Raw genomic sequence first — 15,768 nt, forward strand, 5'->3', positions numbered from 1 at the left:
CATATTGTTTATGTGACATTTCTTGCTTAAAAATTTTAGATTCTCATTTTACTTTATGAATTTGACTTCTGTGAGGCTTAATTAACATGATGAATATATTCTAAATATTACAATCAATGTGTATGTGATTTAAAAAAATATTAAAGTTTTAATTAAGATGATGATTTTATTCTTTAAATTATAATAAATGTATACACAATTTTAAGGAAGATTACAGCTTTAATCAACACAGAAGATGATTTTGTGTGTTATTATAATCAATTTTTGTGTGATTATAAGAAATATTAAAGTATTAATTAATGTGTTGAATTTATTATTGATATTAAAATCAATTTAGGTATGGTTTTAAGGAAGATTAAACCTTAATTATCATGATGATTATACTGTGTTATTAGAATCAAATGTTTTAAATTTGAATTTCTATATTTGCATTTAATTTCATGTATATTTTTATGACCTCAACAAATTTAAATATTGTTACTATCTTTTAAATCTCTTACTTCTTATAGGTTATGTATGATTATAGTTGCATTTTTTAATACTGTTATTTTAAGTAGTATTATTGTTTTGGAAATTGTTTACGTACCTTTAATGTTTAATTCATACAAGTTTTTAGAAGATGAGTTTCTAATTAAAAGCATGTAAGTATGCTATTCAAATATATTTATAATGTTCGAAAACAAATATAGTTTTCTTGTTACAAGAGAATAAACTATTTTAAATCTCATTGATCTAAGAGGACGTAGTAATTTTTATTTTTTATATTACTAATGTGTATATATAAATATCTGTAATCAATTGTATTATCACAAAAAAACCTGAGATATAAGTCAAAGTTGGTGTTTAAATTTGCAAAGCCACCAATGACAATACTTTCTAAGCCATAACAATTTATAAAATCACAAGAACGTAATAATTGCTAATCAATTTTTTTATAATTTTAATGCTATGTAGAAATTCATTATCACCCCACCATGTGTTTTCACTTCTCTTTCTTTTTCTTTTGAAAACTTCTTATTTGACTTTTCTCCAACATTGTTCTCCCCCACTATTTTAATTATGAAATAATCTTTTATGTCTCTTACTCCACCCATGATAATTATTAATAGCCGAGGCAACATAAACAAATATCTCAAATAATTAATAGAAAATTTATTTTAATATAAGATTATAGGCTTTACACTACTTAAAAATAATTATGAATTTCATGTGTAGTTAATTTATACATTGGATTACTATTTTCCCTCAAGAAAAATAGTTATTATATAAATTACATGAAATATTTACATTGCTTTATTTGACACTAGAATCTAGGTTCGTAACTATTTTGAGTCTTTTATACTTTATTGAAATATCTTAAAAATTATGTATTTTCATGTTATAGACTATAGTAGAGTTATTTGTACATAAAATCTGTTTTATGCTTAATGTATTCTTATTTTTTTAGTTAGTCGTGCTTTAATTTATAATATACAAACTTTTAGGTATAAAATATGACAATTTTTACAAAGGTATTTTAATAAAAATACGATATGCGCTTGTTGTTGTACGTTTTTATTGTACATAAATAATAATTACATATATGCACAAGTGTTTTATATTTATATGATATATGGGTACTTGTTATCATTTTATTGCTTATTTATTTGAACTATGCAGAATTATTAAATTACATTGTATTCATAAACAATGTGAGTTTTGAAATGTTTCCACATAAACAACTACCTTACCATCATTTGTGGAATTAGAAATCTTTAGATAATGTTTAGACACACTTTAGTGTCCCCTAGCAGCAAAAGAAACATAAGATGTTAGTTTTTCACATATGAAAGAAGATAAATTTATACATGGGATACAAAAGTGTGAATTTCATACTATTTTTTCTATTTGACATGTATGTTTGGTTAGGGTGAAAAAAGAGGAAGAAAAAAAATTTTGGTGGGCCCATGCCATTATGTTTTTTCTCCAGAGAGGAAAACAAGTAGAACAAATTGTATCATAATCAATTATTTTTAAAGTATGTCTCAAACCATGTTCCAAACTAACAACGATGAATGAAAAACAGAAAAAAATAATAAATATTTAATTTTTTAATTCACATGTTTTCATTGATTTAAGATATAATTTGGGACATATTTTGAGATAACATATTTTTGATAGTACAAAGAAAATATTATTATTAATGATAATTAAATTATTTTCTCGTCACTTTATTTTCATTTTCTATGATACCAAATGCCTAAAAAAATCATCACATTTTCTACTAAATTTCTTCTCTCAATTTTTCCTTCCTCAACTTCTTTTCCCTTTTAACTTTTCTCTTTCTCTAAACCAAACAGTGTAAGGTGAGAAGATAATTTTGTTGATAGTAAACCCTTATATGAGTTTGAGATATCACAAGTCCAGGTAATCTTGACAGTAACGTTTTTACGTTGAGAAATTGAACAATCACGTGCTCGACATAGAATTCCCATTATTTATTATTAGGATATATTTATTATTAGGATTAGGATATGGTGCATTATTGGCGATCCAACTCGGACACCACAATTCCCGTTACTCTCGTTTATGATTTGATCAATATCAATCCATTTCCAAAACATTGAGGAAGAGTAGTTCGTAATCATTAATCGGAGATCGAAGAAGGAGGAGGGAGATGGAGAAGACCCAAAACGGAGGAGCAGCGAAGGAAGAAGGTGGTGGTGATGGTTCAATCTGCGGATATGATTCACTTCACCGTCTTCTTAAGGACAATCTCAATCCCCATATCTTCCAGGTAAAGTAAAACTATTCATATAAAAATAGTATCTGGGTTTGCATGATTGCATCCAAAGATGGCTTATTTATTGTGTTGTAGGAAGTTAACCGTTTACTTACTGGGCTTAATTGTGGAAAACCACTTCAAACAATTGCTCTCCAAGAATCTGCTACATCTCTCTCTCTTCAACATGGTTTTGACCTCCAGGTTTGAATAAAATCTGTTTTTTTTTTCTCCATTTATGACACAGCCTTTAAGAATGTTTTCTGTTAAATCATGTTGAAATCTATTATCTCTAATTGGTTAAATAAGATGGTTTTAGTTTACCATATTAATTAGGCGTTGGTGTAGAGATGTAAGGCTAAAAGATACAACAATGGTAAAGTTGATTTCTTTCAGGCATTCTGCTTTCATGCTGACAAAGAATTATTAAGAGAACCTCGAGTAGTGAGGGTTGGCGTGATTCAGAATTCTATTTCTCTTCCAACAACTGCTCACTTCTCGGATCAAAAGAAGGCTATCTTTCAGAAACTAAAGCCAATCATTGATGCTGCAGGTTCTTCAGGAGTCAACATATTATGCTTGCAGGTAGGTTGTGTGAGTATGTGCATGGACCAATTGTGTTCGTACTCTGATCTGAAAATGTTAAATGATTTTATATAATTTCTTTACAGGAAGCATGGATGATGCCATTTGCCTTTTGTACTCGAGAGAAAAGGTGGTGTGAATTTGCAGAACCTGTTGATGGGGAATCAACGGTTTTTTTGCAAAGCTTTGCTCTGAAATATAACATGGTGATTATAAGTTCAATCCTTGAGAGGGATATTAACCATGGAGAGGTTATTTGGAACACTGCTGTTGTAATTGGAAATCGTGGCAACATAATTGGAAAGCACAGGAAGGTAACCTATTGCTTATAATCTAACACAAAAGCTTCTCTTTCAGCTATCTCATGAACACAGTCACTCCTGACATTTGGCAGAACCATATACCAAGAGTTGGGGACTTCAATGAGAGCACATATTATATGGAGGGAAATACTGGCCACCCTGTATTCGAAACAGCTTTCGGAAAGATTGCCATTAATATATGTTATGGTAGGCACCATCCCTTAAACTGGTTAGCCTTTGGATTGAATGGAGCGGAGATTGTTTTCAACCCTTCTGCCACTGTTGGTGAACTCAGTGAACCAATGTGGCCAATAGAGGTAGGTTGCTTTATCTTTCTTCAAGACTGAATCGAGCACTGTGGTGGATTTTAACTATGATTTGATGCTAATGCCTATAGGTAGGCATATTTAACATGAAATTAATTCATACGTCATTAATCAATAAGAGTCCATCTTTCCTAACCTGTGCTAACTTAGTTAGAAGCAATAGCCAGATTTTATACTTTTAGAACAGCGGCACTATAGTATATGACTTAAAAGCATTCATATTTTTCAGGCACGTAATGCTGCAATAGCAAACAATTATTTTGTTGCTTCAATCAATCGCGTTGGGACTGAGACATTCCCCAATCCATTTACTTCTGGTGATGGAAAGCCAGCACATGCTGATTTTGGGCACTTTTATGGATCCAGTCATATTTCAGCACCAGACGCATCCTGCACTCCATCTCTATCTCGTAACAGGGATGGCTTACTGATCACAGACATGGATCTTAACTTATGTAGGCAGGTGAAAGACAAGTGGGGTTTCAGGATGACTTCTCGATATGACCTATATGCGGAGACATTGGCCCACTATGTGAAACCAGATTTTGAGCCTCAAGTGACCAGTGACCCCTTGTTGCGCAAGAAGTCCTTGTAAATCGTAATCTATTTCTGCACTGCATTGTGTTAATGTGTTTATTGCTTTTAGTTCAGACTGTGGTCTGTGGTGGGATTGCCAACAAAAACTTTAACTAAATCTTCTACACTGAGATATTAAAATCAGCTCTATGTCATAATGTAAAAAACAAAGGAGAAAGAAAAGGGTGACCAATTATGCTGGTAGAGCTGTGAGAGATGAAGTATAAGCAACTGTTATCAAACCCTGGGATATGAAGTATTCCTTCGCCCCTCAAAACTAAGTTGATTCATTATATTAGCACTAAAACCACCATGTACGAGCCTCTCTATTGAACTTATTATGGAAGGGCTCTGTATCTTTCATAATAAGTTGTATATAATTTCTATTTTTTCTTATTATATTCCTGTCATGAATTCACAACCATGCTTAGTTTTATGCATGCAGGGTTAGTATCACTGTTCTTTCTGTTAAGATGAATGATCTTTCCATAAAAAGAAGTGAGGTGGTATGGGAATCGGGTGAAACTTGGAAACTCAGGATACAGAGTAAAAGAAAATGAGGATAATATTTAACCTTGATTCACTAAAATGAATCTCCATATCGAGAAAGGTGAAAGATGTAACCTAAGTGTGTCCCAAGTTTTATGTTCGTTCATTTTTAATGCTACTTCCGTTCATTCATACAACATTCATCGTTTTTCTTATAACATTTTAATTTTTACAGAAAGGCGAAAGCAACTTGCTATGAACTAGCTGGACCTGCCATTAATAAATCATCAACCAAAACTATGAATTTTTATATTTTATTTACATTCAAGTTGCTATGAGTATTATGAAATAAAAGATAATGCAAGCAGCACACTGAAATGCTGCATTTGCACCACTTACCATAGCACTAGTTCTAATGAAAGATAAAGGATGGATAATAATCATCTACTATAAATCAATTTGGATTACTCTTTTTCTGTCATAGATGATCACACATATAAAAAGTCCTATATATTTCCACTGATAATGCGTACACACATTTAGGTCCAGATACAAGAAACATAGCACTCCTTTTTCATTTTATCATATACATATAAGAAATCTTATAGATTTCAACCAGTAAGTTTACACACACTTAGGGCTTCACACATTATTAGTGCCTCCATCTAAGAGAGCTTTATTCTGAATACCCACTGCCCCACACACCAGGCATGTACTTCATACCTTCTCTGCTGCATCAAACAATATTTGGTTTGCTATTCTGGCTCCTCGTTCTTTTGCCATATATAGACCTACGTGATGCATAAACTCCTGCAAATGGTACATTACATTTGCAAAAATGAATTCAACTTATGCCTTAGTTTTGACACATGCTTATATTTCTTTTGAAGACAGATATCCAGACAGCTTATATTTACTTATGAAAATGCACTTCTGATGCTTAAATAGTTTGTATTATTATATAAGCTTTTTTTATAGATATATCTACATACCTGAGGATGAGCTAAAGCTCCTTTGTTGTTTCTAGCAACCTCTAGAGGGATATCAAAGGTAGCACAGGCATGTGAATACACCACCACATTTTCTAGGGGATTCAGAAAACCGCGGTTTTTAGCTGACATTGTTGAGCATACAAAATCCAGAACACAGATATCTGTGCATACACCTACAACAACCAGCTTCACCAATACAATCAATAAATTAATTAGTGGTTGTATAAGATGATATTAAAAGTTTAGACTTTTATCTAGCTATAGGGGAATGAAATGCTTTCATGTGAAGAGATAATAGATAGATTATAGATACAAGACCTTTTGCATAAGGTCCCATGAATTTTAAGATGGTCACATTATTTAGAGCAGTTGTATATATTTTTCTTTTCACATGAGATGACCTTCATATCTGAATATTTTAGTTGCAACAGTAACAATTACAATAATACTCAAATTGCAGTAACACTCACAGTTTTGATCTTATTCTTCTTCACCCAATCTACAAAAACGTTAGAACCATCTTCTTCTATTGAGCCCAAATATCCATCAAAACAATCCTTACGCTTGATTGTTACATTGGTTTCATTCTCTAGCCATCTTAAAGCTGCAATTCAAGAAAAACAAGACAACATGAATTTAGATGGAGAAGGGGAGCATGGGGGTTTTGAAAACAGTTGAACCATTAGTAGTGGAAATTCACATCTCAGTATAGTATTAGGGAATATGTATAGCATTCAAAATGCTGTTCAGTGAATAGAAACAATTAGATGCTTTTGGTTGATACAGGATTACAGAAAATCTTTACTTATTCCTTAGTAGTTGTAGTAAGAGAGGCTGTAAGCACCCTTTCCCTAAGTGGTTCAAAAGATACTTGCTCAGATTCATGAATTGCAGGTATAATTCTGAGCAAAAAAAGTATTATTGAACTTAATAAGTGTACAACTTAGCATATATGTTACAAAATTAGTAGTACCACATGTATCTGGTTATGTATCCATTTTAATATACATATCATGCAAGAAAATCATGTGCCTAATATTTAAGAGAGTAAGAAGAGAAAAATATGAAAATGGTTGCTAAACCTGGAACCAGATTTGATTCATCAGTCCCAGCAATACAGTGAGGAGGATAAGGGTCCTCTGGCTTGTTAGGATGGTGAGAATCCAGGAAAGCCATAACTGGCAATTTCTTCTCACAGAACAGTCTAGCTAGCCTTGCTGATTCATTGATCATTCCTGAAATTTGTCTATTTGGTACTCTTGGAGCCTGAAAATATCATCCATCACTTAAGGCTTGATCCACTTCAAGAGCAAAAAAGGAAAATCATTGAAGACAACTCTATTCTAGTTTACTAAAACTGAGAAACATAAAAATAAGTAAAGATAAAAACACACAAGACTATCTCAACACTTGACTTAAAAAAAGAAGGTAGAGCAATTAATCAGGTACCAGATTTCCAGCACCAACTGTGCAGAAACCATTTATGATGTCCACAAGAACAAGACCATTTACACTGTCTTCAGCTAAAATCACTGATTCTTGCTCCAGAGGAATCTCATTCTTTAGGAGTTCTACTGTTTGTGACACCATTTTGGTTTGGTTATTACTTCAGTAAGTAATCAATTGGATGCAAGGAATTTTGTGGTATTCAGCATGACACATAGGATATGATTTTATAATGTAGTGAGTCCAATCTCCATAATGTAAGTCCGTGACTCAATTTAGCAGAAAAGTCAAAACAAATCCCATTGTTGATAAGAACTTAGACTTTTCTCAACCATATCACAATCATCTTTCACCACCAAAGATATCCAACTCTGCCATGCTAATTTAATATTTTCTTAAAACACAGAGGCAATAAATTAAGTATTTTTAATTTTAAAAAATAAACAAAGGATAGTAGAATCACACCTTAGGTGATTTAGACGTGCATGAAGAAGTTCAATCGACATCCTGCAAAGATAATAGATTAAACGAAAGCTAGTCCATATTATCGACCTCGCTAGTGGGATAAAGACCGGGTTGTCCTTATTAAAAATAAACAAAAGTTTACGTGATACTTTACCTTTTTAATAGTCTCCCTCCACTATTTTCTCACTCAAAGAATTTTCATCCTTTCATTAAAGTTGCTTATTTTTCCCCCTACTTGTCATTACACCATGTTGCTTCCAAACAATTTCCAACTAGACATTATCTATGGCCTGCTTGTTGACTTCATACGTCAAGGCAAAAATCTCCTTGTTAAAAATCTTTTCATTTGATATTATCACTACATACAATCTATCTTACATTTTAATTTTGTGAGTTACAAGATGGCAGAGGCAATCCTTGAAGTTGTGCTTGAGAATTTAAGCTCACTCATTCAAAAAGAGCTAGGACTTTTTCTTGGATTTGATCAAGACTTGAAAAGGCTTTCCAGCACACTCACTGCAATGAAGGCAACTCTTGAAGATGCTGAGGAGAAGCAATTCTCATATAGAGCTATCAAGGATTGGCTGCAAAAGCTGGAGCATGCAGCTCATATCTTGGATGACATCTTAGACGAGTGCGCGACTCAAGCCTTGCAGCTCGAGTATGGAGGAAGTGGATTGTTGGACAAGGTACAAACCTCTTGCTTATCCTCTTTTAATCCCAAACATGTCATTTTCCGTCGGAAAATTGCTAAGGAAATGAGAATGATAAGAGATAGATTAGGTGAAATTGCTGAAGAAAAAAATCAGTTTCATTTCATTGAGATGCATACAGAGAGGAGAAATAGAGTCATAGACTGGCGCCAAACCACCTCAATTGCTACCAAACTTCAGATCTATGGAAGAGAAGAAGATGCTGATAAAATTGTAAAGTTTTTGGTTGGTGATGCTTCTAATTTTGAGGATTTAACTATCTTTCCCATAGTAGGTATGGGTGGACTTGGAAAAACAACTCTTGCCCAACTTATCTATAATCATGAGAGAGTAGTTAATCACTTTGAGCAAAGAATTTGGGTATGTGTTTCAGAAGATTTCAATTTGAAGAGAATGACAAAAGTTATCATCGAATCAGCGTCTGGGGAGGCATGTGAAGATTTGGATCTTGATCCACTACAAAAGAAACTTCAAAAGCTGCTTCAAATGAAAAGATTTTTGCTTGTTTTGGATGATGTTTGGGATGAACACCAAGAGAATTGGGAGAGATTGAAAAATGCATTAGCTTGTGGAGCAAAGGGTGCTTCAATATTAGTCACTACTCGTCTTTCAAAGGTTGCATCCATTATGGGAACAACGCCTCCTTATCAATTATCAGTGCTATCTAAAGATGATTGTTGGGAAGTATTTAAACAGCGAGCTTTTCAGCCAAATGAGGAATGCACAGAGCTTGTGGTCATAGGGAAGGAAATTGTAAAGAAGTGTGGGGGAGTGCCTCTTGCAGCAAAAACACTTGGAGGTTTGTTGCGCTTTAAAAGAGAGGAGAAGGAATGGCTCTATGTCAAGGAAAGCAAGCTATGGAATCTAACACAAGATGAGAACTCTGTCATGCCTGCCTTGAGATTAAGCTACTTGAACTTATCCATACAATTGAGACAATGTTTTGCCTTCTGTGCAATATTTCCCAAAGGTAAAATAATTGGGAAGCATTTTATGATCAAACTTTGGGTGGCTAATGGATTCATTTCATCCAACCAAATGTTGGAAGCTGAGGATGTTGGTGATGAGGTGGTGAATGAATTATATTGGAGATCATTGTTTCAAGATATTGAGACTGATGAATTTGGCAAAATTACATATTTCAAGATGCACGATCTAGTTCATGATCTTTCTCAGTCTATTGCAGAGGGAGTTTGCCACAATACAAATGACAATGGTGTAACTAGGTTGTCTGAAAGAATCTGCCATCTCTTAATTCACAATGGGAAGTCATTTAAACAGCTAGTTGATTCAATCCAATTACACCAATTCCAATCATTGAGAACTTGTATAATACAAAATCCAAGCCAGCAATATGTCCAACTTTTATCTCATGTATTTAGATGTTATTCTCTGAGGTTGCTTGACATTAAGGCGCTACCAAAATTATCATCCTCAATTGGTTATTTCAAACATCTAAGGTACTTGAATCTTTCACACGGTACCTTCAAAACTCTTCCAAAATCCCTATGTAAGTTGTTGAATTTGCAGATTTTGAACTTACATTGTTGTCATTTTCTCCAAAGGTTACCCGACCGCGTAAAATTTTTGAAATCTCTTCGGCATCTATGTTTGACAGAATGCAACTCACTATCAAGATTGGCTCCTGAGATAGGAAGGTTAACTTCCCTGAGGACTTTAAGCATGTACATTGTTGGTAAACAAAGAGGGTTACTTTTGGGTGAATTGGGTCAACTAAACCTTACAGGAGAGCTCCACATCAAACACATGGAAAGAGTAAAAAATGTAATGGATGCCAAAGATGCCAATTTGAAAAGTAAGCAACTGAACAAATTGGTGTTGTCATGGGACAGAAATGAAGAATCTCAAGTACAAGAAAATGTGGAGCAAATTATTGAAGTGCTTCAACCTCATCCCAAAGAATTGCAAACTTTTTGCGTGGAAGGATATCCAGGAGTGACATTCCCACAATGGATAGCCAGCCATTCTCTCAAGAATTTAAGTTGTGTAAACCTCATGGACTGTGAAAGCTGTTTACACCTTCCACCGCTGGGAAAACTACCATCTCTAAATTTCCTTAAGATATCTAACATGAAACATCTGAAACACATGGACAATGAACCATATGATGTTGGACTTGTGGGAAACTACATAGCTCTAGAATTCCTGCAAATTAGTCATTGTCCAAAATTGGCCTTGCCTTGCCTTCCATCTCTCAAACAACTACAAATAGAGGGGAAATCCAGCCATGATTTGCTAAGCTCAATTCACATATTTCATAGTCTTGAATGCTTACGGTTTATGGACAATGAAGAGTTAATTTCATTTCCCGATGAGATGCTACGTGGCCTTACTTCTCTAAAGAAACTGGAGATTTATTATTACTCCAAACTTGAGGTACTCCCACTTGAAATCATGAACCTTAATGCTATCCAAGAACTTAATATTAACCACTGCAACAGCCTAGAGCCAGTGACAGATCAAATGTTGCAAGGGTTTCTCTCTCTCAAAAGATTAGAAATTGTGTCCTATTGCAAGTTTAATTTTTCAACAGGTTTTCAATACTTGACTTCTCTTGAGGATTTGACAATTTCCAGTTGCCCGGAGGTGCAAGGTTTCCCCGAATCTTTACAACATATGACCTCCCTCCAATCCTTAACATTGTGTGATCTTTGTAACTTGAGATCCTTGCCTGATTGGTTGGGAAATCTTGCCTTGCTTCACTCATTAATAATATCTAAGTGCCCCAAGTTGATGCATCTTCCAATGAGCATTCAATGCCTTAGCACTTTGCAAAGTTTGTCAATATATGGTTGCCCAGAGTTAAAGATACCGGCTGAGGAAGATTGGCCAACAATTCCTCACATTCCGGATATTCATGTGAGTCCAGAAACTATATACACTAGCGAACGAGGTGGTTGTTACACAACATATGGTATAGCGTGAAGGTATATTCAGATTTCAGAATCCTTTCTATACTAATGCCCTCCTTGTGTTGATAAAAGGGAGGAGAAGTAAAGATTGTTAGAGATTTTATAGATAAAGAAGATAAGAATTTTTGTTGGGTTAGTTCAAAGTGATTTTTAATGTTGAAATATTTTAAATATACAAGCAGATTTTAATATTTCACTGAACATTTTGTTATGTTTCCTCTCTTCATTTTCTTATGTCAATTCTAGAATATCGACGGCATTAAATTTCAAATGCACTTATTAGTGGTAGGATCTTCTTACCCTTACTATCTAGCCGAACTCCCAAAAGATATACCTTTTGAACTCTCAAAATCAATAATAGGGAACAAATATTTTGGGTCTATCAACCCACTTAGACTTCAAAGTATTCTTCTTACAGCACAATCTGTTATTCTGGAACTAAATTTATGTTATTATTCCACATGTTCAGGGCTCTAAACTGCAGAAGGTTCACATGTTAACCAAGAAAGTTTTGGGCTTTTGAGAATGAAAATCTGGTGCTACCTGCAAGTGGTATATGAAGAGTTCAGTGTTGTCAAGTGTCAACCATTCCCGGTTAAATCTTAAGAAGTTTATGATCTTGAAATCTTTCATGGTTCCTTAACTGCTAGTATGCTTATTCTGGCTTCCTTTGATAAGGTTTCACAAACAACCATATCATCCTTTCAGTGTATTAAAAAGTTCACTTTGATGGATAGTTCTGCATATTGAAGGTTGCATATCGTGCAATTCTCTATGGTGTGAACTTTCATGTTTAATTTTATAGTTCAGGACCAAGAGGGTCTCATTTTTCAGGGTTTATTTCCTGTTCTGTTGGCAGGTGCTTATTTTATCTTGAATGAAGTTTAAGCCATCTCATTATTTTGTTATATATGCAACTCAGGCTGAAACATTAAGTCACAAACTTCTGTGCAGAGTTATGAAAAAAACTGTACATTGATGATAATTATCATCTTCAATATTTTTCATGACTCCATGGCCTTTTAATTTCTTATGAGAGTTTTTTTATTTCACTGTCCAACTTCAGCATTTCAAAAGAAACTTACTTTGTTCCGAAAAGCATCTAAATTTTGTTGTAGATTCTGTAATCTACAATAATTTGTATGATGAAAGAAAAAACTCAATCTAACTGTACTGTAAAGACATTGTTAACCGCATCATGTTTACTAATTAAGACAAATTTCAGATTACATATCTAGATTCATATTCTTAATAAATGAGAATTTGTCAAATATATTTTCACCATTTCTCTGATTTCTTTGTGATTTTGAGTGTTGCATTCTCATTGTGACAAATGACTTGTGACTGAATAACGAACGTTGGTTCAAGTAGTACATGTTTGATTCCCCTTGAGCAAGCAAAGTCTCGAGTTCAAGTCTTGTTGATGAAAAAAATGTCTGCAGGGAGAGTTAGCTCACATACCTGTAGATATTCCTGGCAAGGAGGATTGCCTCCGGTGCAAGGATACATGTGATAAACAAAAAAAAATGACTTGTGGCTGCATTGAGTACAGTTATACTTGCTAATAGGAAAAAAAGATCATTTTTCCCAAAAAGTTCTCATCTCCATGTAGCCATTAATAAATCATCAACCAAAACTATGAATTTTTATATTTTATTTACATTCAAGTTGCTATGAGTATTATGAAATAAAAGATAATGCAAGCAGCACACTGAAATGCTGCATTTGCACCACTTACCATAGCACTAGTTCTAATGAAAGATAAAGGATGGATAATAATCATCTACTATAAATCAATTTGGATTACTCTTTTTCTGTCATAGATGATCACACATATAAAAAGTCCTATATATTTCCACTGATAATGCGTACACACATTTAGGTCCAGATACAAGAAACATAGCACTCCTTTTTCATTTTATCATATACATATAAGAAATCTTATAGATTTCAACCAGTAAGTTTACACACACTTAGGGCTTCACACATTATTAGTGCCTCCATCTAAGAGAGCTTTATTCTGAATACCCACTGCCCCACACACCAGGCATGTACTTCATACCTTCTCTGCTGCATCAAACAATATTTGGTTTGCTATTCTGGCTCCTCGTTCTTTTGCCATATATAGACCTACGTGATGCATAAACTCCTGCAAATGGTACATTACATTTGCAAAAATGAATTCAACTTATGCCTTAGTTTTGACACATGCTTATATTTCTTTTGAAGACAGATATCCAGACAGCTTATATTTACTTATGAAAATGCACTTCTGATGCTTAAATAGTTTGTATTATTATATAAGCTTTTTTTATAGATATATCTACATACCTGAGGATGAGCTAAAGCTCCTTTGTTGTTTCTAGCAACCTCTAGAGGGATATCAAAGGTAGCACAGGCATGTGAATACACCACCACATTTTCTAGGGGATTCAGAAAACCGCGGTTTTTAGCTGACATTGTTGAGCATACAAAATCCAGAACACAGATATCTGTGCATACACCTACAACAACCAGCTTCACCAATACAATCAATAAATTAATTAGTGGTTGTATAAGATGATATTAAAAGTTTAGACTTTTATCTAGCTATAGGGGAATGAAATGCTTTCATGTGAAGAGATAATAGATAGATTATAGATACAAGACCTTTTGCATAAGGTCCCATGAATTTTAAGATGGTCACATTATTTAGAGCAGTTGTATATATTTTTCTTTTCACATGAGATGACCTTCATATCTGAATATTTTAGTTGCAACAGTAACAATTACAATAATACTCAAATTGCAGTAACACTCACAGTTTTGATCTTATTCTTCTTCACCCAATCTACAAAAACGTTAGAACCATCTTCTTCTATTGAGCCCAAATATCCATCAAAACAATCCTTACGCTTGATTGTTACATTGGTTTCATTCTCTAGCCATCTTAAAGCTGCAATTCAAGAAAAACAAGACAACATGAATTTAGATGGAGAAGGGGAGCATGGGGGTTTTGAAAACAGTTGAACCATTAGTAGTGGAAATTCACATCTCAGTATAGTATTAGGGAATATGTATAGCATTCAAAATGCTGTTCAGTGAATAGAAACAATTAGATGCTTTTGGTTGATACAGGATTACAGAAAATCTTTACTTATTCCTTAGTAGTTGTAGTAAGAGAGGCTGTAAGCACCCTTTCCCTAAGTGGTTCAAAAGATACTTGCTCAGATTCATGAATTGCAGGTATAATTCTGAGCAAAAAAAGTATTATTGAACTTAATAAGTGTACAACTTAGCATATATGTTACAAAATTAGTAGTACCACATGTATCTGGTTATGTATCCATTTTAATATACATATCATGCAAGAAAATCATGTGCCTAATATTTAAGAGAGTAAGAAGAGAAAAATATGAAAATGGTTGCTAAACCTGGAACCAGATTTGATTCATCAGTCCCAGCAATACAGTGAGGAGGATAAGGGTCCTCTGGCTTGTTAGGATGGTGAGAATCCAGGAAAGCCATAACTGGCAATTTCTTCTCACAGAACAGTCTAGCTAGCCTTGCTGATTCATTGATCATTCCTGAAATTTGTCTATTTGGTACTCTTGGAGCCTGAAAATATCATCCATCACTTAAGGCTTGATCCACTTCAAGAGCAAAAAAGGAAAATCATTGAAGACAACTCTATTCTAGTTTACTAAAACTGAGAAACATAAAAATAAGTAAAGATAAAAACACACAAGACTATCTCAACACTTGACTTAAAAAAAGAAGGTAGAGCAATTAATCAGGTACCAGATTTCCAGCACCAACTGTGCAGAAACCATTTATGATGTCCACAAGAACAAGACCATTTACACTGTCTTCAGCTAAAATCACTGATTCTTGCTCCAGAGGAATCTCATTCTTTAGGAGTTCTACTGTTTGTGACACCATTTTGGTTTGGTTATTACTTCAGTAAGTAATCAATTGGATGCAAGGAATTTTGTGGTATTCAGCATGACACATAGGATATGATTTTATAATGTAGTGAGTCCAATCTCCATAATGTAAGTCCGTGACTCAATTTAGCAGAAAAGTCAAAACAAATCCCATTGTTGATAAGAACTTAGACTTTTCTCAACCATATCACAATCATCTTTCACCACCAAAGATATCCAACTCTGCCATGCTAATTTAATATTTTCTTAAAACA

General features: G+C 33.8%; 4 protein-coding genes across 5 annotated transcripts; 2 read left to right on the top strand and 2 right to left on the bottom strand.

Moving 5' to 3' along the window:
* LOC109349291 (beta-ureidopropionase-like) lies at window positions 2,485-5,177 on the top strand. Of its 2 annotated transcripts, XM_019590039.1 has the most exons (6): window positions 2,485-2,776; window positions 2,858-2,965; window positions 3,158-3,346; window positions 3,433-3,660; window positions 3,741-3,965; window positions 4,204-5,176. In XM_019590039.1, the coding sequence occupies exons 1-6, from the start codon at window positions 2,657-2,659 to the stop codon at window positions 4,567-4,569; spliced, it is 1,236 nt and encodes a 411-aa protein (XP_019445584.1). In that variant the 5' UTR covers window positions 2,485-2,656; the 3' UTR covers window positions 4,570-5,176. The 2 variants fall into 2 exon arrangements, with proteins under 2 accessions (XP_019445584.1, XP_019445585.1); XM_019590040.1 differs by lacking the exon at window positions 2,858-2,965 and having other exon boundaries at window positions 4,204-5,177.
* Window positions 5,532-7,696, bottom strand: LOC109349292 (nicotinamidase 1-like). The gene is made up of 5 exons (XM_019590041.1): window positions 7,481-7,696; window positions 7,114-7,297; window positions 6,502-6,635; window positions 6,032-6,217; window positions 5,532-5,849 (listed from the first exon to the last, which is right to left on the bottom strand). Exons 1-5 carry the CDS (start codon window positions 7,619-7,621, stop codon window positions 5,757-5,759), a joined length of 738 nt encoding a protein of 245 aa, XP_019445586.1. The 5' UTR covers window positions 7,622-7,696; the 3' UTR covers window positions 5,532-5,756.
* LOC109349623 (putative disease resistance protein RGA3) lies at window positions 7,989-12,523 on the top strand. Its single transcript, XM_019590503.1, has 2 exons — window positions 7,989-11,603; window positions 12,058-12,523. Exon 1 carries the CDS (start codon window positions 8,344-8,346, stop codon window positions 11,599-11,601), a length of 3,258 nt encoding a protein of 1,085 aa, XP_019446048.1. The 5' UTR covers window positions 7,989-8,343; the 3' UTR covers window positions 11,602-11,603; window positions 12,058-12,523.
* On the bottom strand, window positions 13,420-15,580 carry LOC109349295 (nicotinamidase 1-like). Its single transcript, XM_019590046.1, has 5 exons — window positions 15,369-15,580; window positions 15,002-15,185; window positions 14,390-14,523; window positions 13,920-14,105; window positions 13,420-13,737 (listed from the first exon to the last, which is right to left on the bottom strand). The coding sequence occupies exons 1-5, from the start codon at window positions 15,507-15,509 to the stop codon at window positions 13,645-13,647; spliced, it is 738 nt and encodes a 245-aa protein (XP_019445591.1). The 5' UTR covers window positions 15,510-15,580; the 3' UTR covers window positions 13,420-13,644.

The sequence above is a fragment of the Lupinus angustifolius genome, chromosome LG06, assembly GCF_001865875.1.
Source record: "Lupinus angustifolius cultivar Tanjil chromosome LG06, LupAngTanjil_v1.0, whole genome shotgun sequence".
In the NCBI taxonomy this organism is placed as follows: Eukaryota; Viridiplantae; Streptophyta; class Magnoliopsida; order Fabales; family Fabaceae; genus Lupinus; species Lupinus angustifolius.

Excerpts from the sequence above, each read along its gene's own strand:
- LOC109349291 (XM_019590039.1), top strand. The coding sequence starts at position 2,657 with ATGGAGAAGACCCAAAACGGAGGAGCAGCGAAGGAAGAAGGTGGTGGT. Across the intron at positions 2,966-3,157 it reads AACATGGTTTTGACCTCCAG|GCATTCTGCTTTCATGCTGA; the intron begins GTTTGAATAAAA and ends GATTTCTTTCAG. Across the intron at positions 3,966-4,203 it reads AACCAATGTGGCCAATAGAG|GCACGTAATGCTGCAATAGC; the intron begins GTAGGTTGCTTT and ends CATATTTTTCAG.
- LOC109349292 (XM_019590041.1), bottom strand. The coding sequence starts at position 7,621 with ATGGTGTCACAAACAGTAGAACTCCTAAAGAATGAGATTCCTCTGGAG. Across the intron at positions 6,218-6,501 it reads AGAAGAATAAGATCAAAACT|CTGGTTGTTGTAGGTGTATG; the intron begins GTGAGTGTTACT and ends GTATTGGTGAAG. Across the intron at positions 5,850-6,031 it reads GAGCTTTAGCTCATCCTCAG|GAGTTTATGCATCACGTAGG; the intron begins GTATGTAGATAT and ends TACCATTTGCAG.
- LOC109349623 (XM_019590503.1), top strand. The coding sequence starts at position 8,344 with ATGGCAGAGGCAATCCTTGAAGTTGTGCTTGAGAATTTAAGCTCACTC.
- LOC109349295 (XM_019590046.1), bottom strand. The coding sequence starts at position 15,509 with ATGGTGTCACAAACAGTAGAACTCCTAAAGAATGAGATTCCTCTGGAG. Across the intron at positions 14,106-14,389 it reads AGAAGAATAAGATCAAAACT|CTGGTTGTTGTAGGTGTATG; the intron begins GTGAGTGTTACT and ends GTATTGGTGAAG. Across the intron at positions 13,738-13,919 it reads GAGCTTTAGCTCATCCTCAG|GAGTTTATGCATCACGTAGG; the intron begins GTATGTAGATAT and ends TACCATTTGCAG.